Source organism: Rhinatrema bivittatum, chromosome 1, assembly GCF_901001135.1.
Source record: "Rhinatrema bivittatum chromosome 1, aRhiBiv1.1, whole genome shotgun sequence".
Lineage (NCBI taxonomy): Eukaryota > Metazoa > Chordata > Amphibia > Gymnophiona > Rhinatrematidae > Rhinatrema > Rhinatrema bivittatum.
In genome coordinates, this window is record NC_042615.1 from 300,229,169 (window position 1) to 300,255,452 (window position 26,284).

The 26,284-nt window shown below is 42.5% G+C and overlaps 1 protein-coding gene across 6 annotated transcripts in view; it reads right to left on the reverse strand.

Annotated features, from left to right (window-relative positions):
- NPNT (nephronectin) overlaps positions 1-26,284 on the reverse strand; it is a 164,740-nt gene that overhangs the window by 56,760 nt on the left and 81,696 nt on the right. For all 6 annotated transcript variants that reach the window (XM_029596875.1, XM_029596878.1, XM_029596895.1 and 3 more), the window contains 4 exons: positions 24,342-24,461; positions 21,666-21,800; positions 19,736-19,858; positions 11,090-11,548 (listed from right to left, as the gene is read on the reverse strand). In XM_029596875.1, coding sequence (XP_029452735.1) covers positions 11,090-11,548; positions 19,736-19,858; positions 21,666-21,800; positions 24,342-24,461 — 837 coding nt within the window. The remainder of the gene's footprint in view (positions 1-11,089; positions 11,549-19,735; positions 19,859-21,665; positions 21,801-24,341; positions 24,462-26,284) is intronic.

Genomic DNA, 26,284 nt, shown 5'->3' on the forward strand with positions numbered 1-26,284 from the left:
AGGATGTTAGAGACAGGAATTGTTATTTTCTAAATGCTACATCCTGACCAAACTGATAAATAAAAGTCTGGTTCTGAGGACAACATGTAGCTTTTTTTTTTCCTGATTTAGGATTGTGAAGTAAGGTGGGAGGGCAATTGGAATTGTCCTATAGCAGACAGGTCCCTGCATCCCTAAACTTGCTTACAAAGTTGTTTACTCCAAAAAGTAACAGTTAGCTCTTAAGAAAAATATAAGCTTATGTATAGGTATTAGTTACACAGAAATAGTGTGAAAACTATTAATATTCATGTACAGTATGATAAACTGACCTCAAATTTGTCCAAAGCCTGTTATCACTGTCAATGATCATATATAAATTGTGAAATATTACTGCACCAGCACAACTCATTTTTGTAGCTACTGGTGACCTACTATCTGTGCATACAAAATCAGATAATAAAATAAGGTCATTAGAAATTGGTAGAAACAGAGGCACACAAGGCCAGGCCAGGTCTCTCGGGTAAGTCCTAAAAGGGGATTTTCCACACCTATAAAGGATAACAAAATTACTCCTCTTCCAAACCTTTAAAAAATTAATCCAACATTAAAACATTTCGTGACTTCCTGTTCATGCCCAGATGCAGTTTTCCTGAGGTTTGTCTCTGCCTCTAAGGGATCTCTCTCTCTTCCTGCTCACAATACCAGGGTGAGTAAACCCGCCGCTACTGTACGCTCAGTCAGGTAATGAGCATGATCACGATACCTGGCTTTTTTTTTTGGTGTATCCAGCAGTGCTGTTAGGTTGGTGCCTTTCCAGCTCTTAAAAGATCTATATTCACACTAACTAGGCATAGTTGAGAAGCATGCTGAGGTCTTTGGCTTTCTGAAAAGCAGGCTTGCAAGAAAAGGCAAGATGTAGGACTGCTATAAGTCCCTGTTTGAGATGCACACATGGCCCTTGGTTGGTGTATGGCATGTTTGCCTCTTGGATTAGTTACCTGCATCCCTGTTAACAGCATTGACAGCAGAAGGTTTGTAGTGTGTCCTGAACTTGATGGTACTTTGCCTGCTATTATAGGGATAATTTAGTTATATCCATTTTCAAACTGAACTTACACACAAGTCCATTTGAAAATGATCCCAGCCAAACTATGTGCACTCACTTGCACCTGCTATTCGGTGCACATAGTTTTACACACTTTTTAAATTAAAAAAAATATGTGCACAAGATGCAACCATGCCCTGCAATATTTTTCCCACTATGTGCACAAAAGTAAGCTCAAACAGCATTATTTTATGCACATATCAGTTATGCAATTTTCTAAAAGTAAAGCACTACTTTATTGCATCGTGCGTTAGCCTGAGCGCACGATGCAATATCTTGCACTCAACCTAGCGCAGAGCTTAACCAGTGATTGGACACGCTAGGCTAACACGCGATGCAATAAGGGGATCAGCATGTCTAAAATGCATCCAAACTCACATGCAGCGAATAGCTCTCACCACATGTAAATGCCATGTTGATGAGGCTATTAGCTGTTACCCCCGATGCAAAAAATTGCAGTGCTCCCGACGCACACTTTTTAACATGGCAAATTTAATGCCAGCCCCAGAGCTTTGCCAAACGTCAAGTACTCATTAAAAAAACAAAAAAAAATCCTGCTTTCTGTGGTTCCTCCTACATTTGGTATCATTGCGATACTAAGTAGGAGGAACCACAGAAAGCAGCAACATGAAAATAAAACGTCTTGACGGCAGCCATCTTGGGAAAACGGATGCTCAGTTTACCAGCATCCATTTTCCTAACCCTTGGCTGGGTGCACAGTCGTGTCTCCTGGGTGCCCGATGCCAAGGATGCTCTAGGGACACACAACTGATCCCTAGCACTTCCTTTTTAGCATGGCACCTCATTTCCATTTTGCATTGGGCGACCAAGAAATCTGGCTCTGCTCGTGCTTGCCTGTGTTTTTCAATGTGTAAAGGTGTTTGCAGGAGTGGGAGGAATGAAAGCAGCTTCCCAGGTATACAAAGCATCCTCCTTATCCTGATATTCTTGTCAAAAACAAGTGACCCGGTATGCAGCAGAATTCAGAGGTTCATTAGGAATGTGAGTGCTGGATACAGGTAAGATGATGCAGTGATGGGAGGATGCAGAATGAAGCTTCTATAGAAGGAAAGGAGTGTGCTGGTTGGCTTTTTCTCACATGCCAGCCATACCAGTCAGCATTAGCTGATGCCCTGCTGCTCCCTACAGCATTTGTGATTTCGCAACTGTAATAAGCAATTTTGAAAAGAATACGAATAGTATGCCAAACAATTTATCATTTCCAATGTGCTACTAGCATATGCAGTGTTGTACAGATATGCATAAGAGACAGTCCCTGCTCCATGGAGCTTACAGTCTACTCAAGATAAACATATAGGACAAACAAGAGTCTATGGGAATGTCATTTAAAGCAGCTTCAGAATGGTGAATTTTTAAATTGGATTTGAAAAAGACCAGAGAAGAAGCATGATGCACAGTCTCAAGAAGTCTACTCAGGCATACAGCAAGCAAGGTGGATAGTACAGAGTTGGCAGTGGAGCAGAAAGGCAGAGAAGAATGGCTTGGAATTCATGAGGAAGAGTGAGAAGAGAAGATATGTAATGAGTTGCTGCAGAGTGAATGCTTTTATAGGTTAGAAGAAGATGCTCGAACAGTATGCAGAAATGGATGGGTATCCAATGTAGTGACTTCTGAAGAGCTGCTATTTTCGCCATCATCCCTATGGGAGTGGAGGGAATAAGTGAATCAAAGAGTATGCAAATGAGACTGTGTGAGGATTGAGGTATATGCAGGCATTCTCTGCTTCTTGCTCTTTGTTTGCATGGACATTCCAGCCTCCACATGCTTGGTACAATTTCTCACCCAATTCCAGATGTTGCTGACATCAGATGAGCCACTTTGCATCTCAGAAAGGATGTTCATGCATAGAAAAATGAAGTAATTAATGTAATCTATAGCACTGAGGGCAGTGAGGGTACAACCTGCTTTCATTATATGATTATTTGCATGTAATTCTTCTCTGTTAGGGCACCCAAACAGGCTTTGCTCCATGGATGAATCTCAAAAATATTTATTCGCCAGCCAGCCAAAATAACTATTCACCCCAGCCTCCTTTATAACCTCCCCATGGGTTAATAGACACCTCTGTGATTAGTTTTGCTATTCAGATCTGAAGGGAAAGGCTATGTGATGACTCACATGCTACATCATCTTTGGATAATTTTTATGTTGGTCCAATAAAATGGTATCTCAGCCTACAAAGATTCCTAATTTACTGTTATAAGGAAAAAACCCACTGCCATGATCTTGGCAAACTTGTCTTTTCAGTTCAAAGAAAGGGACATAGGAATAGTTAATCCAGAAAGCAAGCTGCTGCTTTACACAGTAATCCAATAAAAAAAAACTGCAGGTGTGCATGCAAATCTTCTTCATATAAAGCAAGGAAATCATCGACAGATTGACTACAGGCATCTGCAGATTTTCAGTGCTCTGCATTGTGCCTGCTTTATTGTGCATATCAAAACAGGACACATTACAGAACATACACAGCAAGGGGAGCTGGAGGGAGTGGAAGATGTGAGAGAGGAATAGGGTGAATGAGAGAGGGGAGGGACCAGATGAGGGATGAGAGAAAGGGGACAAGGGGAGAAAGTGGAAAGCCCACAGCAGAGTCCACAGGAAGGACTGGGAAGCAGGGACGCAGCTGCTGGTATTAATATTTTTCTTGTTTTGACATAGTACAACACTATCAATAGAGCTCACTGCAAATCAGCTGATTTTCTTTAGTCAGCTAGACAGGAGCACTTCCTTAAGATATCTTTTTTTTTTAGGCTGAAAAAAAAAAATCATTCATCATGATCAGCTGGACTTCCAGTTATGGCACGGAGCTAAACGGAGGTTGGGTGTGAGAGCTCTGGGACTCCCCCTCCTACATATCGCTGAGAAGTGCCGTAAACAAGCCCGGAATAGCTTTCTTTTCACACACACCGCATTGCACAGGGGGTTAAGCTTCGATCGTGGCGAGCTGAGAGGAGCGGTGGCCAGGTTATGATGAGCATCATGATCAGCCTTCTCCTGAATGCTGTAGACTGCCATGACTATTATTCATACATGCTTATATCATTTACTGTATGTTATTTGCAGCCAGAAAGACAATGGGCCAGATTTTAAATCACCTACGCGCGCCGGGCCTATTTTCAAAGGCTCCGTCATACGTGTAAGTCCTGGGGTTGCTGAAAGGGGCGGTCCGGGGGGGGGGGGGGGAGTGGGGCTAGAGATGCCCGGCACAGTGACCATTTGGCGCTGTGCCGGCAGGGTGCCGGCGCGTGCAACTTGTTCCTGCTCGAAGCAGGTATCAAGGCATTTGGGGGGGTTTAGGAGGTCAGGCTAGGGGGTTGAAAAGTTCTCTCCCAGTCCGCTCGCATGTTATAAAATCACGTGTCCACGTGTGCGCGCCGGGTAGCGAGCGCACATGGACGCGCGCAATTTTTAAAATCTACCCCAATATGTTCAATTCATTCTTTCAAAGTTGGTATGGTAAACATGAAGGGAGATTACTCCAAAGACATATTTATGAAATTGTTAAAAAAAAAAGTTCCCTTAGATTCATAAACAGTTTTAAACCAGCCAGTTTCACTTACCCTCCTCAAATAAATCTTTCTATGCCTTTCTAAAGTGCTCTAATGATAATATCCCATTATCTTCCATTATTCCAAAGTAAACATTCCTCGTCTTTTCCAGTCTCTCCAGACATGATAAATGCTCTAATCACGTAATAAATTTAGTTGCTTGCCCTTGAACTCTCAGTCTCTTCAGCGTTATCTTCGGTAATGAGTTATTAAACTTGTTGATCAGACTCAAGTTGACAACCATATTCTCGGCTTTTATACATACCCAGGAGATCCCTAAGAATTTATCAAGCTGTGCTCTGTGCTCCCAGAGTCTCGAATGTGATCAAATGATTGCATGAAATACAAAATCCCCAGACAGCCAGGGAACACAGTTGCTGTAAGAAAAAAATGCTACACACATCTCCTGCACCTCGGTGTAGCCACTTCTATCTAATGCAATATATTCTCAAAAACGAATCACGAGCTTCAATCAAACTACGAGCAATTTCTTGTTACAAACTGATCTTTACGATTTTGATATGCGCTAAGCACTAGAATTTAAAATCAAACTACCAAGATGATTTTTTTTTTTTTTTTAAATCGGACAACAAACACTGCAGTTTAGGGAAGTTCATTTCTGGTTGCATTCACAACTTCTGAACACACACAGCAATTTCTTCTGAGTGAGCAGCCTGCGCCCAAATATTTGCCCTGTATATATTTACTATATGCAAAACCAATATGATAAGAGAACATTGTACGAGGAACAATAAGCATTTTCTAGTTAACTGGCAGCTATGCGTGCCCACCTGATACGCACATGTAACCCTTAAGTAGGTAATTTTCAGCTAATGTGACGTTTGCGTGTACTTGCACCTGCTATTCTGGGCAGATAGTCAAGAAAGGTAAAATAGCATTCAGTGTGGTTTGTTTCGTTTGCCATTTTAATCTATTTTGTTCACTTTGGTTCACCATTTATTTCAGAATGTTCTTTAGTTAGTTTCCTTTAAGTCAATGGAGGAAGTAATGCATCCTATTTTGGACTTTAACATTAGGTAGTTGTGTTTTTTTTTTAATCCATGTTAATGAAATTCGGATGTGACAGGATACTGCTCACATCCTGGGACCTCTGCCAGATCTCTGGAAATAACTGCATAGCCAGGGTCTTGCAGTAAAATGCTGCCTTTTAGCTTATCGGTTAGCCAGTTACTCCCCAGGAAGCAGTGCAGGTCCGTTTCCCTTCAACACCACGGTCTTCCCGACAGTATAACAGCTGTCTCATACACAGGTTGACTTAAGCTTTACATGGCAATCGAACACCCTTTCCTATTGTACCCTTTTGCTGGCTGCTAAATGCGGCAGCAGACTCACCCAGCCTGCTTACAGATATTTCCACTTGGGAGTGGGTAGCCCTCAGTTTATCCAGGCCCCCTGCAATCAAGCTACTGCCTTTCTTCATAGCTTCCACATCTGCCTCTTGCAGTCTCTCCAGGACACTTTTCTCCTCTTCCAAAATCACAACTTGATTAACCTCATGGCTCCTTATATTCTGTCCCTTTGGGACTGCACTACCCAGCAGCCTTTCCCTTAAAGGGCATTACCGGATTCCTTTGGTGAACCACAACTTTCTGAAGCTATGATTCCCAACTACCTTGTCCTTGAAGCAGGATTACCTCTTTTCTCTCTTCCCCGTTCTGCTCTGAAGTGCTCGTCATCTCTCTAACCGCACTTATTGCTGGAATAGACTGACTGCGTGAAGTCCCTAGTCCATCACACTGGGATATATGGCAACCCTGTGCCTGTTTCTAAATAGGAGACATTTTCAAATATATTTTGCTAGGTAATGAAGAAGTCAATAAATTAGATCCCTCTGGGCCATTTACCATGGCTATAAATATGTGTATATACTTTCCAAGTAGTACAGAGAGATTTCCCGTTTGCAGTCGACACAGATTAGTCATATGGTGACAGCCATTACCTTTTCAGAAGTGTTACGTGTTCATGGAAAGGGGAAGGAAAGGCTAAGCCATATTGATATGTATGGCTCAAATCCTGATGTAAAGAAAAATGTGTTGAATATATTGGGGGCTGGGGCCGTGTATGGAACAGAAAAAAAGCTCTTTGTCAAAGATGGAGTACATCTGTCTGTGGAGGGAAAAAGAGATAAATTCAAATCCTATGTCATAAGGCATTTAAACTAGATGACTGGGGTGACAGTAGGACATTAGAATGTCACCCCCCAAATACAAATACAATGAAAAAGGGCAAAGTGGACAACAAAAGTCAGCTAAATACGTCACAGAGAGTCCAAGAAAAGCATTAACCTGTACCAGAATAGCTGGAAAGCTATGAGCAGAAATGCTCGTAGTTTGGGCAATAACATCCCAGACCTGCAAGCCCTAATGATGGAGGCAGACTTGGACATTGTTGCTGTCACGGAGATGTGGTTCACGGAGTCACATGATTGGGATACTATCATACTGGGATATAACTTATTAAAGAAGGACAAAGAGGAAAGAAAAGGGGGAGGAATGGCTCCAAGCATCCGAGCTGCAAGGAAGATGGGCAAAGAAGAAGCTTTATGGGCCATCCTAAAGAAAGATGATGGGGCATCCATTTTTATTGGCATGGTTTACAGGCCTCCAAATCAAATGGAAGTACCCAAAGATGGGTAAGAAGGAAGAAGTAGTGATTGTCGGAGATTTTAATCTGCCGGATGTAAACTGGAGAATCCCTTCTGCGGAATCAAACAGCAGTAGACAGATAGTGGATGCCCTGCAAGAGGCTCTGTTCAAACAAATGGTAATGGAGCCTATGAGGGAGGGAACTATACTAGATTTAGTGCTCACTAATGGAGATAATGTCCGGGTGGGTGCCCACCTCAGCACCAGTGATCATCAAATGGTTTCATATCACTAATATGATGCGGAGAAGTAGCACAAAGACCTGGGTTTTGAGTTTCAAAAACACGACTTTGTTGAAATGGGGAAGTACCTGGAGGAAGAACTAGAAGGCTGGGAGAAAGCGAGAGATGGGGAACAACAGTGGGCCAAATTAAAAGGAGCAATTACTGAGGCGACTAATATATATGTTAGAAAAGTTAAGAAATGCAAGAAAAGAATGAAACCTATCTGGTTCACAAAGGAGATGGCTGATAAAATAAAAGATAAAAGAACAGCATTTAAGAAATATAAAAGATCCCAAAGGGAAGATCACAAGGAAGAATATATGGTAAAATTGAGGGAGACAAAGAAAGAAATCAAGAAAGCCAAAAGTCTAGCGGAAGAAAGGATTGCCAAAGGGGTAAAGCGAGGTGACAAAACATTTTTCAGATTCATCAGTGAAAGGAGAAAAGTCCAAAGTGGTATAGTGAAATTGAAAGGTGAAAAGGAACAATGGGTGGAAACCGATGAAGAAATGGCAGAAATATTAAATGAATACTTCAGTTCGGTGTTCTCTAAAGAAGACCCCAGAGAAGGACAGTTGCTAGTTAAGAAGAAAATGGAGGGGAGTGGAATGGATGAAACTCCGTTTACGGAAGAGAATGTATGGGAAGACCTAGGAAAACTGAAAGTGGATAAAGCCATGGGGCTTGATGAGATTCATCCCAGGATACTGAAGGAGCTCAGAGATGTGCTGGCGGCTCCGCTGTGTGTCCTGTTCACTAGATCCCTGGAAATGGGAGTGGTGCCAAGTGATTGGAGAAGAGCAGTGGTGGTCCCTCTTCACAAGAGTGGGAGCAGCGAGGAGGCTGGAAACTATAGGCCGGTTAGCCTCACCTCGATGGTGGGAAAAGTATTGGAGTCGCTACTGAAGGAAAGAATAGTGAACTATCTACAAGCAGCTGAATTACTGGACCAGAGGCAGCATGGTTTCACCAAGGGAAGGTCCTGTCAGACAAATCTGATTGACTTTTTTGATTGGGTGACTAAGGAATTGGATCAAGGAAGAGCGCTCGATGTCATCTACTTGGATTTCAGCAAGGCTTTTGATACGGTCCCGCACAGGAGGCTTGTGAATAAAATGAGAAGCTTGGGAGTGAGTGCCAAGGTGGTGGCCTGGATAGCAAACTGGTTGAAGGACAGAAGACAATGTGTGATGGTAAATGGAACTTACTTGGAAGAGAGAGCGGTGATGAGCGGAGTGCCACAAGGGTCGGTGTTGGGACCGATCCTGTTCAATATCTATGTGAGCAGCATCACAGACAGGATAGAAGATAAGGTTTGTCTATTTGCGGATGATACTAAGATCTGCAACACAGTGGACACGCCGGAAGGAGTGGAGAGAATGAGACGGGATTTAAGGAAGCTGGAAGAGTGGTTGAAGATATGGCAGCTGAGATTCAATGCCAAGAAGTGCAGAGTCATGCATATGGGGTGTGGAAATACGAAAGAAATGTATTCAATGGGGGGTGAAGGGCTGATGTGCACGGAGCAGGAGAAAGACCTTGGGGTGATAGTGTCTAACGATCTGAAGTTGGCGAAACAATGTGACAAGGCGATAGCTAATGCCAGAAGAATGCTGGGCTGCATAGAGAGAGGAATATAGAGTAAGAAAAGGGAAGTGATTATCCCCTTGTACAGATCCCTGGTGAGGCCTCACCTAGAGTACTGTGCTCAGTTCTGGAGACCGTACCTCTGAAGGGACAGAGACAGGATGGAGACGGTCCAGAGAAGGGCGACCAAAAAGGTGGATGGTCTTCAGCGAATGACTTATGAGGAGAGATTGAAGAATCTAAATATGTATAACCTGAAGGAAAAGAGGAACTGGGGTGATATGATACAGACTTTCAGATACCTGAAAGGTTTTAATGATCTAAAGTCAATGACAAACCTTTTCCGTTGGAACAAAATCAGCAGAACCAGGGGTCACGATTTGACTCCAGGGAAGAAGACTCAGAACCAATGTCAGGAAGTATTTCTTCACAGAGAGGGTGGTGAATGCCTGGAATGCCCTTCCGGAGGAAGTGGTGAAGACTAAAACTGTGAAGGATTTCAAAGGGGTGAGGGATAAACACTGCGGATCCATAATGTCTAGAGGATGTGAATGAAGTGAAGAGGCATGGGGGTGGCTTGCAGGAATGACAAATACTACCTGGTGATTAATACCCTTATTCAACAAACACACACGGTTAATGCGACTCCAACATTTCTCTATGCTTCAACGGCAAGAGGAAATGTGGAAAAAGGATTTGCCATTCACAAATAAGTGGGGGAGTAGCTCTTGCTTGTTGCGGCGGTTACTACCCCAAACCAAATAAGCCTGATACTTCACTTTCAATGCATATCCAGTGTAGCTCACTGCTTTAACGGTAAGGGAGAATAAAGAGAAGAGGATTTATATTCAGACAACAACCAACAAGGACTGAATTGCACAGGCTGGGTAAACAAATAAGCATGGGAGTAGCTTGCTTATTGCAGCGGTAACTACTCCTAACCAATTAAACTTATACTTCACTTTGATGCAGATCCAGCACTGCTCTCTACATCAATGGCAAGGGTGGAAGGAAATTAGAACCATAAAGCTACCAATAAGGGCCCTGACCTCAGCGGTCAGAGTAACAGATAAGAATGAGAAAAATAAGTGTGAAAGTTTGCTGGGCAAGCTGGATGGGCCATTTGGTCTTCTTCTGCTGTCATTTCTATGTTTCTATGTTTCACAAACCATGTACTTTTTAGCCATAATAGACAGAGTGTTCCGGTTGGGGAAGAGAAATTACACGCATTCAAATCTACGTACAGTATTTTGCCTCCATTCCACCACCCACAGAAATAGCAGATGCAAGGCATGTGGTTACTTTTGTTCCCACAGTCCTTCTAGGCACCAGCAGTTTTCCTTTGAACATTAGCTATGAGGTCCATGGGTACCAAAACACTTACTACATATGTTGCAACAAAGACTTCCACCCATTGTTGTGTAACTAGGCTTAAAATAAAGGCAATCCAGCAAGGACTATAGTTCTCTCTTCTGAGTCAGTAAATCCCAAAGCTGCTTGCTATATCTTACTAAGACCTCTGAAGGGCTACAAATTCACCCAAAAGTGTCACAGAATATTTACAAATCACTGGTTTCTTGGGGGGGGGGGGGAGCAGAGGTGTGAACGATCTTAATGATCATCAAATGAAGAGATTCATCATGACTAACTATATTAACTCTTTCCTTTACAATTGATGCTCCCAAAACCCATTCTCCTCTAGAAAAGGAACCCCTACAGTCATAAGTATTCAGCCTGCAACTCTTCAACCAACAATGTATCAGCAGTTTGTAATACATGCTGAGTGACGTAATACACAATCGAGTTACTAATTTAAAAATCCTTTATTAATGGCTGACCTCAGTTCCTGCCCTGGTCTTTCAAGTTTCTTTTGTAAGAACAATTTTCTACTTATATTACACACAGCTATCAACTTATATAGACCAGATAATAAAGAGAAGAAAACAGGTTACTTACTGAACACATCGCCTCTTGGTTTCTGAGGTTCTTTTTGAATCCTGTTATCCACTGAAACTCCTTTAGCATTTGTATATTTTTCAACAGGGGCTTCAGTAGTTACAATGGCAGGTCTTCTAGTTATTGACTTTGTTGTTGTTGCTATTGTTGTTGTCTGTTTTGGTGCTGGCCTGGTCACTGGTTTTGGTGCTGGCCTGGTCACTGGTTTCGGTGCTGGCCTTGTGGTGGGTTTCGGTGTGGGCCTTGTGGTGGTCCTTGGTTCAGGCCTTGGTGTAATGATAGCTGGTATACGTGGTGGTGCAGGGGGCCATCTTGTTCCCTTCTCTTCAATGTCTGGAATTCTATTGTTATAGCCTCCACTGCCTTTTGAGAACGTGCCATTGCCCTTCACTACATGCCTTGTAGGATCCTTGCTAAAGTCAAAATGCTCTGGAGGTTCAATCATAACTTTAGGAATAGCTGAAAAAAAAATTCAGAATGGAGATTATATTAGACTAACTTTTAAAACTATGGTTTGGGAACTTGTTATGATATTATTATTGACATACTCCAAATGGTTGAGAAAAATTAAGCGCTGTAATTTCAAATAGGTAAGATATGAATCTCATTAATACATATATAGTCAGCACTAAACATTGGTATAGATTTTAGTATTGCTTGTTGATATTACAATTTACTCTGGTTTCATTGTGATTTCAACTGAGAAGTTTGAAGGTATAAAACAAGATTAAAAATTACATTTCTTTTAATTTTATATAGAACCTTGTTTTCCATCAGTTTAACAAGGGCAATAACACACTTGCAGATGTATTGACATACTGCCTTCATCTATATACATTCTTACTATGTAATCTGTTTACCATGAAATTCCTTAATGCAAACCATTTTGTATATTATCACCGTGTAATGCATAGTTGAGTACTATAAATACTCTAAAATACTGAAAACAATGGGATTGATTTAAAGTTGGTTTGCTGGGATATAAAATATGGCAGTACAAACAGTGGGTTGTTTTCTACCCCTGCAAAATAAGAATCAGCACTAACAGTTGGCCTTCATTTATAATACCACAATGATCATGTGGAATGAAAATTTGCCCAACAGTTTCCTAGTTCAGAGGTGGCCAACATTTCACAGATCAAGAGCCAAGAAAACAAAATGCACAGTACTGAAGAGCTTTACTTTTTTCCTCCAGTCCTCTCTCACTCTTAATTCCCACACCTTGTCCTGCTCAGTCTCTCTCAATCTTCCCAACCTGTTCCTACTAGTCTCTCTTTCTTTGTCCATCTCGCCTCAATCCCCCACCCTATCCCTATCAGTCTTATTTTTTCTCAGTTTCCTCAACCTGCACCAATCAGTTACACTCAATCCTCATACCCTGTCCCCACCAGTTTCAATTCTCCCCCTCATCTCTCTCTGACCCCAAACTCTTTCCCCACCTATTTGTGTATCTATCCTGTCCCTATTGATCCCTCTCAATCCTCACATCCTGTCCCCGAGTCTCCATCAGTCTCTCTGTCTTAATCCTCCCACCACTCTCTCAATCTCACAGTTCCCACCAGTCTCTCTCTCAATCCCCCACCCTGAGCCCCACCAATTTCAGTTCATCCACTATTCTCTCTCAATCCTTCCATCCTGTGCCCACCAGCCTCTCTGTCTCCCTTTCTCTCTCTATCTCAAGCTGTCCTTACCAGTTAGTAGTTTGTGTCCCTCAGGGATCTACACTATCAGCCACATTATCTCTGTCCTTTTCTCTGATCTTAAAACAGTATTCTCCTTTTTTTTTTTTTTTTTTTTAAATATACACTGATATCATCCAATTATTTTTTCCTGTACATTCTGACTTAGTTTCAACCATAGCACAAATTCAGTAAGGTTTAGCTTATATTAAAAGGTTGGATATCTTCAAATCAATTGGTTTTGAATTTTAATAAAACTGAAGCCATGTGGATTTCTCGTAGCACACATCTGGATGATTGTTCTCGTGTTAATGATTGATGGCCCTCTAATACCTTTCTCTGATACTGTAAGAAATCAGGGGGTTCCAGTTCAACTCCTCTATGTCTTGTGTAATCCATATTAGGTAACTTTTATGTAATGGTGTTTACAAGCTGAGATTTTTGTGTCATCTGTGCCATCACAGAAACGGGGTTGAAAAACACAGATATAGCTCTAATGAATCAGCTGCCACTACATCTATATGACATCTTCTCACTACCCAGACTCAAAAAAAAGGGGGGGGGGGGGGGGGCGGACTACTGTTAGCAGCAAAGAAAGAACTTAGATTATCTCCTCAAATCTTAAATTCGGCTACTAAGCTAGAAATTGGACTCTTCAAATCTAACCAATTACAAATCTACCTAATCTATGCGCCCCCCCCAGGGCTTATAGAGTCTAATCCTTCTCCTCTCATTGAAATCATAGCCAAACACATTAACACTGATTCCCCTGCTATTATATTAGGAGATTTTAACATCCATGTGGACTCTCCCACTCTAACACCTAACTGCGAAGCCCTCCTATCTTCCTTCATTGCTATGGGTTTCAAGCAAATCATAAATAAACCCACTCACAAAACAGGCCACACTCTGGACCTCATTTTCACAAATGAATCCATCTTGCCTACTGCCCCCGCCCCCCCCTGTACCCCCATCCCCCCTGTACCCCCATCCTTTGGTCAGACCATTCACTGATCTCTACTGAATTATCACTAAAAAATAAAAAATGGACTCCCCACATCTCCAAAACAACAATCCACTTCAGAAAACCATGCTCCAGAGATGACCTCGACTCCCGCCTTTCCACAGACCTACCTAACTTGAATCTCTCCCATGCTGACACTGCTATGACCTCATGGTTCAACATCACGAACTCCATAGCAAATAAAATTTGTCCCATGACATCCAAGGAAATCAACTCGGCCCGACTCAACAAAAAACCCTGGTTCTCAGCAGAACCCAAGAAGCTCAAACAAGCCCTAAGACACAAGGAACTACATTGGTGCAAGGATCCCACACCCACCTCACAGGCCACCTACAAAGCCTCCATGAACCACTACAGAATCACAATTTTACGCACCAAGAAAGACTTCTTCGCCAAAAAAATCCATAGCTTTCTCTATGACCCAAAGGCTTTATTTTCTTATGTCTCAGTTCTCACTAAACCGGTCCCACCAACCATCCCAGAAGAAGCCCAAAATAAATCCACGGAATTGGCCACATTCTTCGAGAAGAAAATCAATAACTTACTAGCACCACTGATCACGTCAGCCAACCAACCTCCTCCTGTATACAACCTACCCCTATCCACCCAGAAACCCTCACTTAATTCCTTCGAACTCACATCTTCTCTTGAAATCGAATCCATACTCAAAACATGAAGCCTTCGTCCCATCCTTCCGACCACATACCCACTAAACTCTTACTCACCATCCCCAACACCATAGTCATTCCCATTCCCAAGGATCTGTTCCCGACTCCTTGAAACTTGCGTCACTCAAACCTCTACTCAAGAAACCTAACTTGGACCCAGCCAACTCCGCTAACTTCCGTCCCATCGCCAATCTACCATTTATCGCCAAACTAATGGAAAAATTAGTTAACAATCAACTCTCCAATTACCTCGACGTCCACATCATTCTCTACCCTTCCCAGTTCGGATTCCGGAAATGCCTAAACACGGAATCCCTTCTAATCTCCCTTACAGACAACATCCTAATGGGCCTAGATAAAGGCCAATCCTATCTACTGGCTCTTCTCGACATCTCAGCAGCGTTTGACACTGTGAACCATTCAATCCTCATCAACCGACTTTCAGACATCGGCATCTCTCCTCATCAACCGACTTTCAGACATCGGCATCTCTGGCACCGCCCTCAGCTGGTTTAAATCCTCTCTGATGATTCTGCTGTTTATGTAACACTGTATACCACTTAGAAAAGATTCTGTAATTTGCGGTTAATAACAGGATTTACAAGGTCAGAATAAATAATAAAGAATCTCACCCCGGTTAATAAATGTTTTAAATAAATAAATAAATAAATAAATAAATATCCTCCCACCCTGTCTACGACTCCCCTTCAGTTTCTCTCAATACCATACTGTCCCTACCAATCTCTGTCTTCCCACCAGTCTCTCTCTCGATCCCAATTTGTTCTCACCAGTCCTCTCTCAATTTCCCTCCCCTTTTCCCACATTCCTCTCTCTCTCAGCAGCTCAATCATAACATCCTCCACCCCACAAAAGAACAATGACAGAGGCTCAGCAGCCCCAACATAACATCTTCCACCTCACTCCTTGCGCTAATTTACCCCCATATCCTGTACTTTGCTCTGACCATTTTCTTTTCCCTGCCTCGATTCCTGCTGTTTCCACCCTGCCCCCACATCGTCTCTCCCCTCCCCATCCCCTGCCCAGCATCAATATCCCCAAAGTCCACCTCTTTCTCTCCTGCCTCACCCTCCCTCCCTCTCTTTGCTTGCCCCCACCCTTCTCTCTCTTTTTCCTTCTGTCCCCACCCACTCTTTCCATCTCTCCTGACCCCAATCCTCCTCTTTCTTCCCCTACCCCAGTACTCTCTCTGGATCTCCACCCTCACCTCTCTCTGTGGGTTTCCTTCCAAATCCTTCCCCTTCCCAAACACCATGTTTGGATCTCTCGCAACCCTCCACCTCCATCACACCTCTTTCTTCCCCCTCCACCTCCATCACACCTCTTTCATCCCCCTCCACCTCCATCACACCTCTGACTCTCATCCTTTCTTCCCCCTTCACCACCTCTGGCTTTGTCACCCATCCCCCGGTACACACTTTGCCATCAATGGCTTTTTTTTCACACACATCCTCATCTCCTCCTCTGTCCCACGCCCATTCTAACACCATTCCTGGCTTTTTCACCAAACCCCATCATCAGTTCTGGCGTACGTACACTCACACACTCCCCATCTGGCTTTCTTTCACCCCTCTGCTGCCTTTTCCCCAGATCTTCTTGTGCCCCTTCCACTCCCCCCACACTATTTCACATACAACCCCTCCCTCCCAACATCCCTCTCATGCAACTCCTATCCCAATGCCTTTCACTCCCTCTGTTCCATCCACCCTAGCCCTGGTTCCCTCCTGCCTGCTGCAGAGCACATGGCAGCACAGGCCTTGGGGTGGAATAAGATGCAAGACAGCCCAATTTCCATTGCTGACGTCAGGGAGATGGGAAGAAAATGACATCAATTATCCTGTTCCTCAACTCTCCCAATATTCACCCCTTTTTGCATCATTCCCCACAGAATTATTCACCTCCCTTGCATTTCTCCTCTCCTCCAAATAGTCACATCTATCACATTCCCAAATATGTACTACTTCTCACACTGTCCACCATACATTTACCTCCATTCACCCCCATATCAATATTCACTCCCTTTTCCTTAGCAGAAATAATTTTGGCCTGACTGGAGCTCCAGGTGACTTCATTCTCCCCTCTATTATCAGCTGAATTCCAAGTGCTGGGAGCACAGTGATCTTCTGGGCCTGGGACAGTGTCTATTTCTGCTTCGCCCCTCTATACAGCAGAACAGAGGAAAACCCTCTACTCCAGGCAGCAGGTAAGGTGGAGGGCGGACAGTATGGCTAGGGCAGGGATCTAAATGGCTCTTCTCTGCTCTGTTATGTTGTAGTCTCTGCTCCAGCCCTCCTCTCCTGTCATCCGCAGTGCTGCCCAGCTGCCTTGGGGACAGGAGGGCAAGAGCTGCATTTTGCACCTGAGCTATTGGTTGACCACCCTTGCTCTAGATGAACGGGAGCATTTTTTCCCATAAGAACATAAGAAGTTGCCATACTGGGTCAGACCAAGGGTCTATCAAGCCCAGCATCCTGTTTCCAACAGTGGCCAATCCAGGCTACAAGTACCTGGCAAGTACCCAAACACTGATGCCAGTAAAAGCTGTGGCTATTTTCTAAGTCAACTTGATTAATAGAAGTTAATGGATTTGTCCTCCATGAACTTACCCAAACCTTTTTTAAACCCAGCTACATTAACAGCTCTAACCATATCCTCTGGCAATGAATTCCAGAGCTTATTTCTAACAGGACACCCAATTAATACAGAGCTTAGCAGGATAGCCAGGAACTCTGAAATATTTCTACTACATGAAGCAAGCATCTGCTGCTAAAACAGGACTCACTGAAGAATTGCATTGGTGGGGGGAAGGGGTTGTCGCAATTTTTCTTTTAAATTAAATCTCTCTGGAATCTAGTGAAAGATGCTGCAATCTATAATTAGGACCAGCTTGCTCTAATTCATTTTTCAGAATCCTCTTGCTGCTCTGAGGCCTGGATAAGACAGATTCTTCCTGTTGGAAGAGCTGCCAGATTCAGTACCTTGGAGGCTGACTTGTAATTTTGTGTTGCAACAGGATTTCATATTTGGTTGGCAGCAACAAAACTACATTCAGGTGGGAATTTTCAAAAGGGTTCATGCATGTAAATGCACTTATACAGGTGAATTTTCAAAGGAGTTGCATATGTAAATGTAACATGCTATCATAGCAATTTTCAAAAGCCATTTACCTGCGTTAAGTGCACTTAACACGGGTAAAACCTATTGACAATTCAATGGCATATATTGCAGGAATTTTCAAAAGTCCACTTACACGGGTAAAGTGCATTTACTCGTGTAAATGCTTTTGAAAATCAGTCCTTAGGTGTGTAAGTGGCCTTTTGGAAATTGTAATAATATAGACTACTGAATTGTCAATAGGTTTTATGCACATAAATGGGCTTTTGAAAATTGCTATGATAGCATGTTACATTTACATATGCAACTCCATGATACTCTGTTATGTGCCACGGAGCTTTACATTGGCCAAGCAAATTCTTTGTTTAAAACAATGAACAAAATATTTCAGTAGGCCAGAAAATTAATTTCATTCCTATGCGACCTTATACAGCCCTTTCATTCCTGGTCTAGATTCTCCAGTTGAGGAGCTTTTGAATCTTTTCATTTTGAACTGTTCCTAGTTTCCTGATATTTCTAAGACCTGGTCCATGGGACAACATAGCAGATAAATTTAAACCACAGTCTGCAGCTGTAGGAATCGGGTGCATTCATATTTTGTGTTCCTTTTCATATAGCAATATTCATACCTGGTCTTCCATGACAAATACATTTGTTTCATTATTTTGTTATATTAACAGTTTGAACACAAAATGTTACTGATTACTGACTAAAGATGGCAAAGTGAAAAGAAACTTCTGTTTAAAGAAGAATATTTGCATTCTAAGACAAAACTGCCAAACTTTTAATTATCAAGCACAAAAGAGTGAGATATATTTCTACCTCTTTGTATTCTAATCGAGGCTTTACTCTCCGAATTACTCTAGAAAATTGGCCAAGTGAAGTGTACTATAATTCATTAATAGAGAAGCTGTGTTAATACTAGAGATGTGCATTTGTTTTTGCCGAATTGGAAAATTGCAACGAAATTGTCCAATTCGGCATGTTTCAGGGAGCCCGAAAAAAATCAGGATTTCCCGTTTTTTCGCAAAAATTCGTTTTTTCCGATTAGTGCGCGCTAACTCCCGTTAGCGCGCACTAACAAAAAGTAACAAAAAGTAACAAATTTAACGGTTTTTGTTAGTGCGCGCTAACGGGAGTTAGCGCGCACTAACAAAAAGTAACAAAAAGTAACAAATTTAACGGGTTTTGTTAGTGCGCGCTAACAGGAGTTAGCGTGCACTAATGGGGAGTTAGCGCGCACTAACTAAAAATCGATTTTTCATGAAAAAAAAGACCCGAACCGAAAAAAAACCAACATTTTCCATGGCGGCCGAAAAACGAAGAATGACACGAACACAAAAAACGATGCACATCTCTAGTTAATACAACATAGCATTTTATTTATTGCCTGCTTTTCTGGAATACCTTTCTCAGTTAAATGTGAACCGACATGATGTGTCCTACGAATGCCGGTATATAAAAATTGTTAAATAAATAAATAATTAAATAATAGGGCCATTCATCAAATCGCAATAATGGCATAACGGATCGTGAGATGCATATGCAAATTTTGAAAATTTAGTCAAAGGGGAGGGGTTTATGAAAATGAGGAGTGTTTAATGTTATGTGCGATAGCGTAACACACATTCTAACACCGGAAACAACTACATCTTTTTTCCTGGTGTTATTCCCGAACCAGGATTTGTGATATTTATCGCAAATCTCCTTTCGGGCAGGAGAGGAGTAGAAGGAAGAGAGAGCGAGAGAGAGAGAGAGAGAGACAGACAGACAGACTCTGGGGTGGCACACATACTCGAAGTGAGGTTTTGGTGGTGGTCTAGGATTTGGGGGCAGTTTTGCTTGCATAGTCTGAGGTACGAACACATAGTACACATCAGTGAAGCTTTGATATGATTTGGAGTGAGGAAAGGGACACAAAGATGAGATTTTTATAATGTACTCTCGCCTTAGCTTGATAGCAATTAGGTAGAGAGTGCATCAAGCTAGGACGTTAGCATCCAGCTCTGAGTCTATAATCATGCCTGTTCTTTGATAGGAAGCGTTAACTCCATCTGAAAAAATTAATGGTGTTTGCGCCTCATTGTTTAGGCATAGTCTTACTCTCTTTAGAAGACAAGATAAGGAAAAAGGTATTACGTACGTGTGCAGTCTACTCCGTTGCCCCTGTAGCCTTCTTTACATTTACACTTGTATGACCCTTGGGTGTTGTAACATCGAGCAAAGCTGTTGCATTGATACCTGCCAACAGAGCATTCGTCTATATCTGTAACGAAAAATCAGCAACACCTAATCCATAGCAAGAATGAGAAATGTTTTTATGCAGTGAATGCATTGTTTTTTCATGCTGGGTTTCAGTTTGCTAAACTGAATAAAGGTGCTAAACTCTCCAACTTAGTACTATTATCATTGGCTTGGTTGAAATCCTGCTAGAACATCCATAAAAAGAAAAATATAATGGTTTTGTGACATTCATGTTGTTTACTTAGTTAAAGCAAAGAGTGCATTATCATAGAACTAAAAAGCAAAAGTACTCAGTAAAGTAGTAAAAGTCATCGACAGCTAGGTATATAACATTTAGACCATAATGTCTGATTTAAAAAAAGATTTCTGTTTGTCTTTTTACTACAGAGCTTAATATGCTTCCTAGTTTCCAACACTGATACATACTTCTTCATGCATAGTTGAGAAAGGTGTCCAGGCATTTGGACACCATGTTAAAACTCAAGGGTTGAGTTTGTACCATTTTCTGGACATGAAATCCATCATTAACCTCCTCCATAACCCTGTATTCCTCAGTGCGCTCTGGTCCTTTTCAATTTATACACCAATTAATCATCCATTATCTTTTATTTCCAGGTGGTTATCACTTGTAGGAGAGACACAATCCATTCATAAATTGTATCCTAACAAATAAATGTTTCTGTAAGTATTTAACAGTTATTTAAAAAAAACAAAAAAACCAACCCAGCTAAGGCTGGCCCAGTGGCTGTGTAGAAGTGCTGTGCACTGCTATGCGGAGGGCCTGGGCTCCATCCCTAAGTCAGTTATTCTAGTCCCTGGGTTTGCCAGCTGTGGAGGGAACGGGCACAACTACTGGGGGAGGGGTGTGGAGAAATCCCAGCCGATGAGCAACAAACGGCCAGAATTAGGGCCCTCGACCGAAGTGCTCCCTAAAAGAGCCTCAGTACATGGCTCCCTCCCCGCCACCCCGCGTCCCGGACGAGGACCGAGCTGGGCAGTTGTGAATGAAAGCTCATTTGCACTGTAGCCCAGTTCCAGCTGAGCTGGAAGTTTTCAGGGGCAGGTGGAAGCTGCCAGGCTTGAAGATTAAAAAAAAACAAACAAAAACCATTGCTCTTTTCAACCATTTTCATTTAATAGAAATAGTAGATGAGCAAGGTCATGATTACTGCAAAATGACCACGTTGTAGATTAGAAGAGGCTGCAAGGGCTATCTTTACAAAGGAATGAAGGGAAGGGATTAGATAGGAAGGGGAGAAAAGCATGAAGGAGTGATTTCTCTCTCTCTCTCTCTCGCAACTATATTAGGTAAACAGCTCCGTACCATCTTTTTTTCACTGCAATATCAATTTATCCTGAAAAAAATACCCAACAGATGCTGCAAATTGGGATAGAATTCCAAATAAATTGAAAATATCTATGAAGAGAATGGAATTACGGAAAACAGCAAGAACTTGAGGATCACATCACACTAGAGAGGGACTGAAAAAAACACGAGGATCATGGATTGCGATCTAAATGCCTGGATCAGAGGCAGGCTCTTGGATCACGATCAACGAGCAAAATATTTTGTCTCACCTCGGCAACACACCGCCTATAAAATCACAAGGGTTCTATCACAGATCGTGCTCTCCGTTCAGTCTGTATAGCGTACATAACAGCTACTGTAATCGGTTTAACACTAGCACAGAGGAAAATATTTGCTTTCAGTCTTACGGGCACTACCTGGCGAGCGGTAAAACTTCATTCATGTAATCTTCAAATTGGTGGCGCTGCCCACATTTGTTTTCAGAATCTAATTGCCAATAAAATGTTTTAAATGTACGTACCATAGCATTGGTATTTGCCTCCAATGTACATCAGATCAAAGCCCTTATGGCACTTGCAAATGTAGCTTCCAAAAGTATTGACACATTTCCTAAATCTGGGACACACCACTCTCCCAGTGGCGCATTCATCAACATCTGTGGGGGGGAAAAAAGCAATTGCATGCGTCTATAAAAAGCTGTAACATCATTTCCTTCTTCTAATTAATCTAAATGCAGAGAATAAAACCCTCCACGAACTGAACATCAAAATGATTATACAGCTTCTCCTATGGAACCTAAATCCTTTATTTTCCAAGTTAATTGTAAAAAGTGCTTTTAACTTAACTAGACAAACAAACACATGGACTTAGTTTGGCCAATTACAAAATACTCATAAGTAATACTGGATGGATATTCATCATTTTTACCCGGTGCTCACATTTACACAGCATGTCGTCTTTCCATTTCTAGCATTGCCTGCTCTTCGCAAGTACCTAACACAAATATTCATGATTTGCTCAGGTCTACGCTCTAATATTTTGAAAACTCTCCTCTTTAGTCTTCATGCACTCCTTTCCTTAGACCACGAATGCGCTGGCAAAATAGAAGAGAGGCATCAAAAGAAATGATGTCTCTGCTGTTTGCAGCTTTATCTGGTTTTTTGATTCTTGACGCCTTAGCCATTAACTATCATCAAGCCATGTGTTGCACTCATAATCCTCCAGTTGAGGGACCCAGACCACTGCTCTCTTCAAAACTGCATTAGTTGATTGGTAGGAGTCACTTTTAAACTCCTCCAGGATGTGGCAGAGGTAGGGGGAAGGGGAGGGGGGTTGGCCAATTGGCAATTCTTTGCTATGTGGGAGATCTGGGTTCTGTTCCGGAGACTTAAATTCCAATTCTTGGGCCACATGGGCCTAGGGATCCTGCAAGGGCAGCAGGGGGAGGGAGCCCACGCAACGGTGAGACTGTGAAGCTGTCCTGGGCTCCTAAAGGAAGCTGTGATCTGGGATCCCTGGCCACTGCAATGAAGGCTTTAAAATGAAGGGGGATGGGGGTGGGGAGGAAGAATCCTAGGTAGAGGCTGGTTCCAGTTGAGCTGGAAGCCCAAAACGGAGGAGCAGCCAACTGCCAGGCCAAAAATAATACAACAATTAATTCCACACTGGAAGCACCATGACACCAGCTGGAGGAAGCAGCAGGAGCTGGTCCCGGGAATCAAACCCAAATGTCTCTGCTGGGCTACCTGACTAGCACTGCCCATGAATGGTTTTCTGCTTGGATGAATACCTAACGTAGGCAAATCCTTCCACTGGTAGCAGCACTTTTAAAAACTAGCATGTGAAGAAGAAAAGCCTATGATTTCGTTACTTGTTTGTTGGTCTACCGAATCATACTGTGTTTTGTTTTCATAGTCCTAATGCTCACTGGCTTTTCGAATGCAGTAAACACAATAAAAACATCCTTTTAAATTTGAAAATCTATTTATATTTCAGTGGTGTTTGTTGATCTGAGGAGGGGGGGGAAATGCAGGAAATAAATCTTCTTCCAACTTTGGCCCTTAAAGGCTACAGCCCCTGTTCTTGCCAGAAGCACTAAGCACAGTAGAACCTGCCACCCATTTTTCCCCCGCACCCTCTCATGATTTGGCAATGGATTTCCTTCTGAACTTTAAAGACACTGGAGGCAAGAACTGCATGACGAGCTGGAAACGTGCATCTGCCTCGTCATACGGTTCAGCTCAAATGCCTCTGAAAAACTCAGCTGGAAATGCACTTCAGCCGCATCAGGAGGGCTGTTAGATGAGGTCTGTTGTGTAATAAATACGGCCAGATAAGTCATCACCTGGGAACAAAAGCTCGGATCAGTTTTTCTTTCCTGCGAAGGGTATCCAAGTCGGCGATGTCCCCGTGTTTAGTTACGTTTCAGTTTATGAAACAAGTGCTCTATATCCATCAGGGTGGTTTACACACTTCACAAAATGTGGCACCATCCAACTCTCAGTATGTATGTATATTTATTTATTTATTTATTTATTTATTTATTTAAAAACTCTTCTATACCGTCGTTAAGTCAGATAACCATCACAACAGTTTACAGCAAGGCACGATAAAAAAAATGAGTGGTATAGATTACAAATTAATCATGTGCCATCATAGTACGGTAACAATATAATATAATAATCTATATGAGCAGGTTAAGTCTGTTTGTGGGGAGTATATTAGGCGGCTTGATTTTAACATTAATATGCATTTGTAGGTTAAAATAACTTCTGTCTTGGTGCGTCCTTTTAGATCAACTGTTTTTCTCCTTCGCTTTCTCTTTATAAAAAACTTGTTTAAAGAGCCAGGTTTTCAGGTTAGATTTGAATATTTTCAAATTTCTCTGCAGCCTTATGTCAAGTGGTATGGTGTTTCATAGCACAGGGCCAGCCAGCGACAGTGCTCTTTCCCTCAGTTGCGTGAGGCGTGCTGATGTGACAGAGGGGAGCAAAGAGCCAGGAGAATAGTTTTGGGAGGGGATGGGAACCACCATAATCTATAACTGTGACAATCTTGTCTATAACAACAAGCAGCTAAATAAGTCACTCACAAAAAGAAACAAAATGTGTAATTTTCAAAACCAGGAACAGAAAAAGAAAAAAAAACAACAGTAGGATAATAAGTTAAATCTTCCAGACGGCGCCTTCTAACTTACCTACACAGGTTCTGCTGTCAGGTCCCAGCTGCAAACCTGGAGAAGGACAGCGACAGTGCACCTCCCCCTTTACCACATCACAGCCATACTGGCAGTTTGCCATGGAACAGGTACGAGCATCTGAGAGGAGGTTAAACACAGTTACACAGCACACCAGGCAAAACGGCACGACTTGCAGCACGGATATCGGGAGGAGGCCCCATCCACCACGCACAGCACATGCCCAAAAAAAACAAAAACCAGGGGCTTGAAAACAGCCAGATTTTATGCATTTCAGACAGACTAGGCCTGCTCTTAATTTTCGAGGCTCTTCCCTCAGCGGTCTGCCACAAAAGAAAAAAAAAAATAGCTTCAAACCGTTTACCATTCTGCTCCATAATGTTAACACAAATGGATTCAGTGCCATTCCCATAATATTATGGACAGGGCCAAATGCCCAGGTGCACAAATACCCCCAAAAAATTAAAGGAGGCGGCTACTAAGTGAGAACCTCTCTAACCTTCTGGCCAGTTTTTGATTTAACTACAGAATCCATGAATGCTTGATCCATCACATCGGTCGACTGGACACAACGTCATATCAGCACCTGGTAAAGCTAAAAATTAAGAACAGCGCAATGTCTACCAGAAGGCTTCTGCAACATTGGACTGAAATTGAAGGTGGGAAAATGTTTTGAAAGATCTAAAAACTTTGAAGCACTGCTTCCTTTTATTTTTTTTTTTTAAATCAGAATTTATTTTCTTTGCACAGTGGCTAGGAAGCTTCACCTCCCAATTCTTAATCATTCCTAAACCGCTCGCAACCCAAATCTAAAAAAAAAAAAAAGAAGAAGAAAAGAAAGAAAAAATAAATAGACATGCTTCAAAGATCCCTTTAACAATGGACCAAAAATGCATGAGTCCTCAAGAAAAGTAGAGAAGCAACATAAAAGCAGCAGGGATGGTTGCAAAGCATGCGATCAGCAGCATAAAAGCAGGTTAGTATGTCCTGTGTTACGCAGCATACGGGAACAGCCGCCCAAGTAAAATATCAGTACACGGCTCATAAAATTAAACCAGGGGTCTGTGTTTGCACACACCTGCTAACACATCAAACCTGACCATTTAGAGGTCTATAGTCAGACACAGCCAGCTTAGTAAATTAGTCAGATAAGAGTTAACTTAGCCTGGATTATTCAGTGGTGCAGGCACGCAGCTGAACATACCCAGATAAGCTTACAGTTATCTGGATAACTTAGGCCTGATTAAGAACAGGTCTAAAGTTAGCCAGAGAATCAAACTTATCCGGCTAAGGGCTGGATTCATCATTCTTCGCAGAATGATGAATCCCGTGAAAAAGGGGGCGGGCCTGCGAAAGACTGCAGCCGTTCGCACCGCGGCTGCAGCCTTTCGCACAAATAGCGCCACCGTAAAAGGTGGTGCTATTTGCCGTGCTACCGCGGATGAGAATGTTCCTCACATTATCGTCGGCAGCGGTGCCGCGGCCGACTCCTCCCCTCCCCATCATTTACATCCTATCGCAAGTGAAAAGGCCCTTTTCGCGTGTGATAGGGGTTTATCGCTTGCATTAGGATCTTATCGCGCCTTAACGCACGCAATAAAACTTTTGAAAATAACCCCTAAGTTATCACTACTTATCTGACTAATTTAGTCGGTTAAGTAATTCCTCCCAATTATGCCCCCTCAGAGCGCCTCTTTTTTATCTGGTTAGATTTTAGCCTGATGACTTATCTGGCTGAATATACCGAAATGTGCCCTTTATCTGTCTTGGGCCTGGATTCACTAAGGTCGCAGACCTTAGAGAATCCGGTGGTAACGGGGGGGGGGGGGGGGGCAGTCCTGCGATAGCGATAAGGAATCTTACCTTTCGCCCCCAGCGATGTGTCCGCAGCGTCGGCCCCGGTGCCGCCACGTCTCCTCCTCTTCCGGGGCCGACTCCGCCCC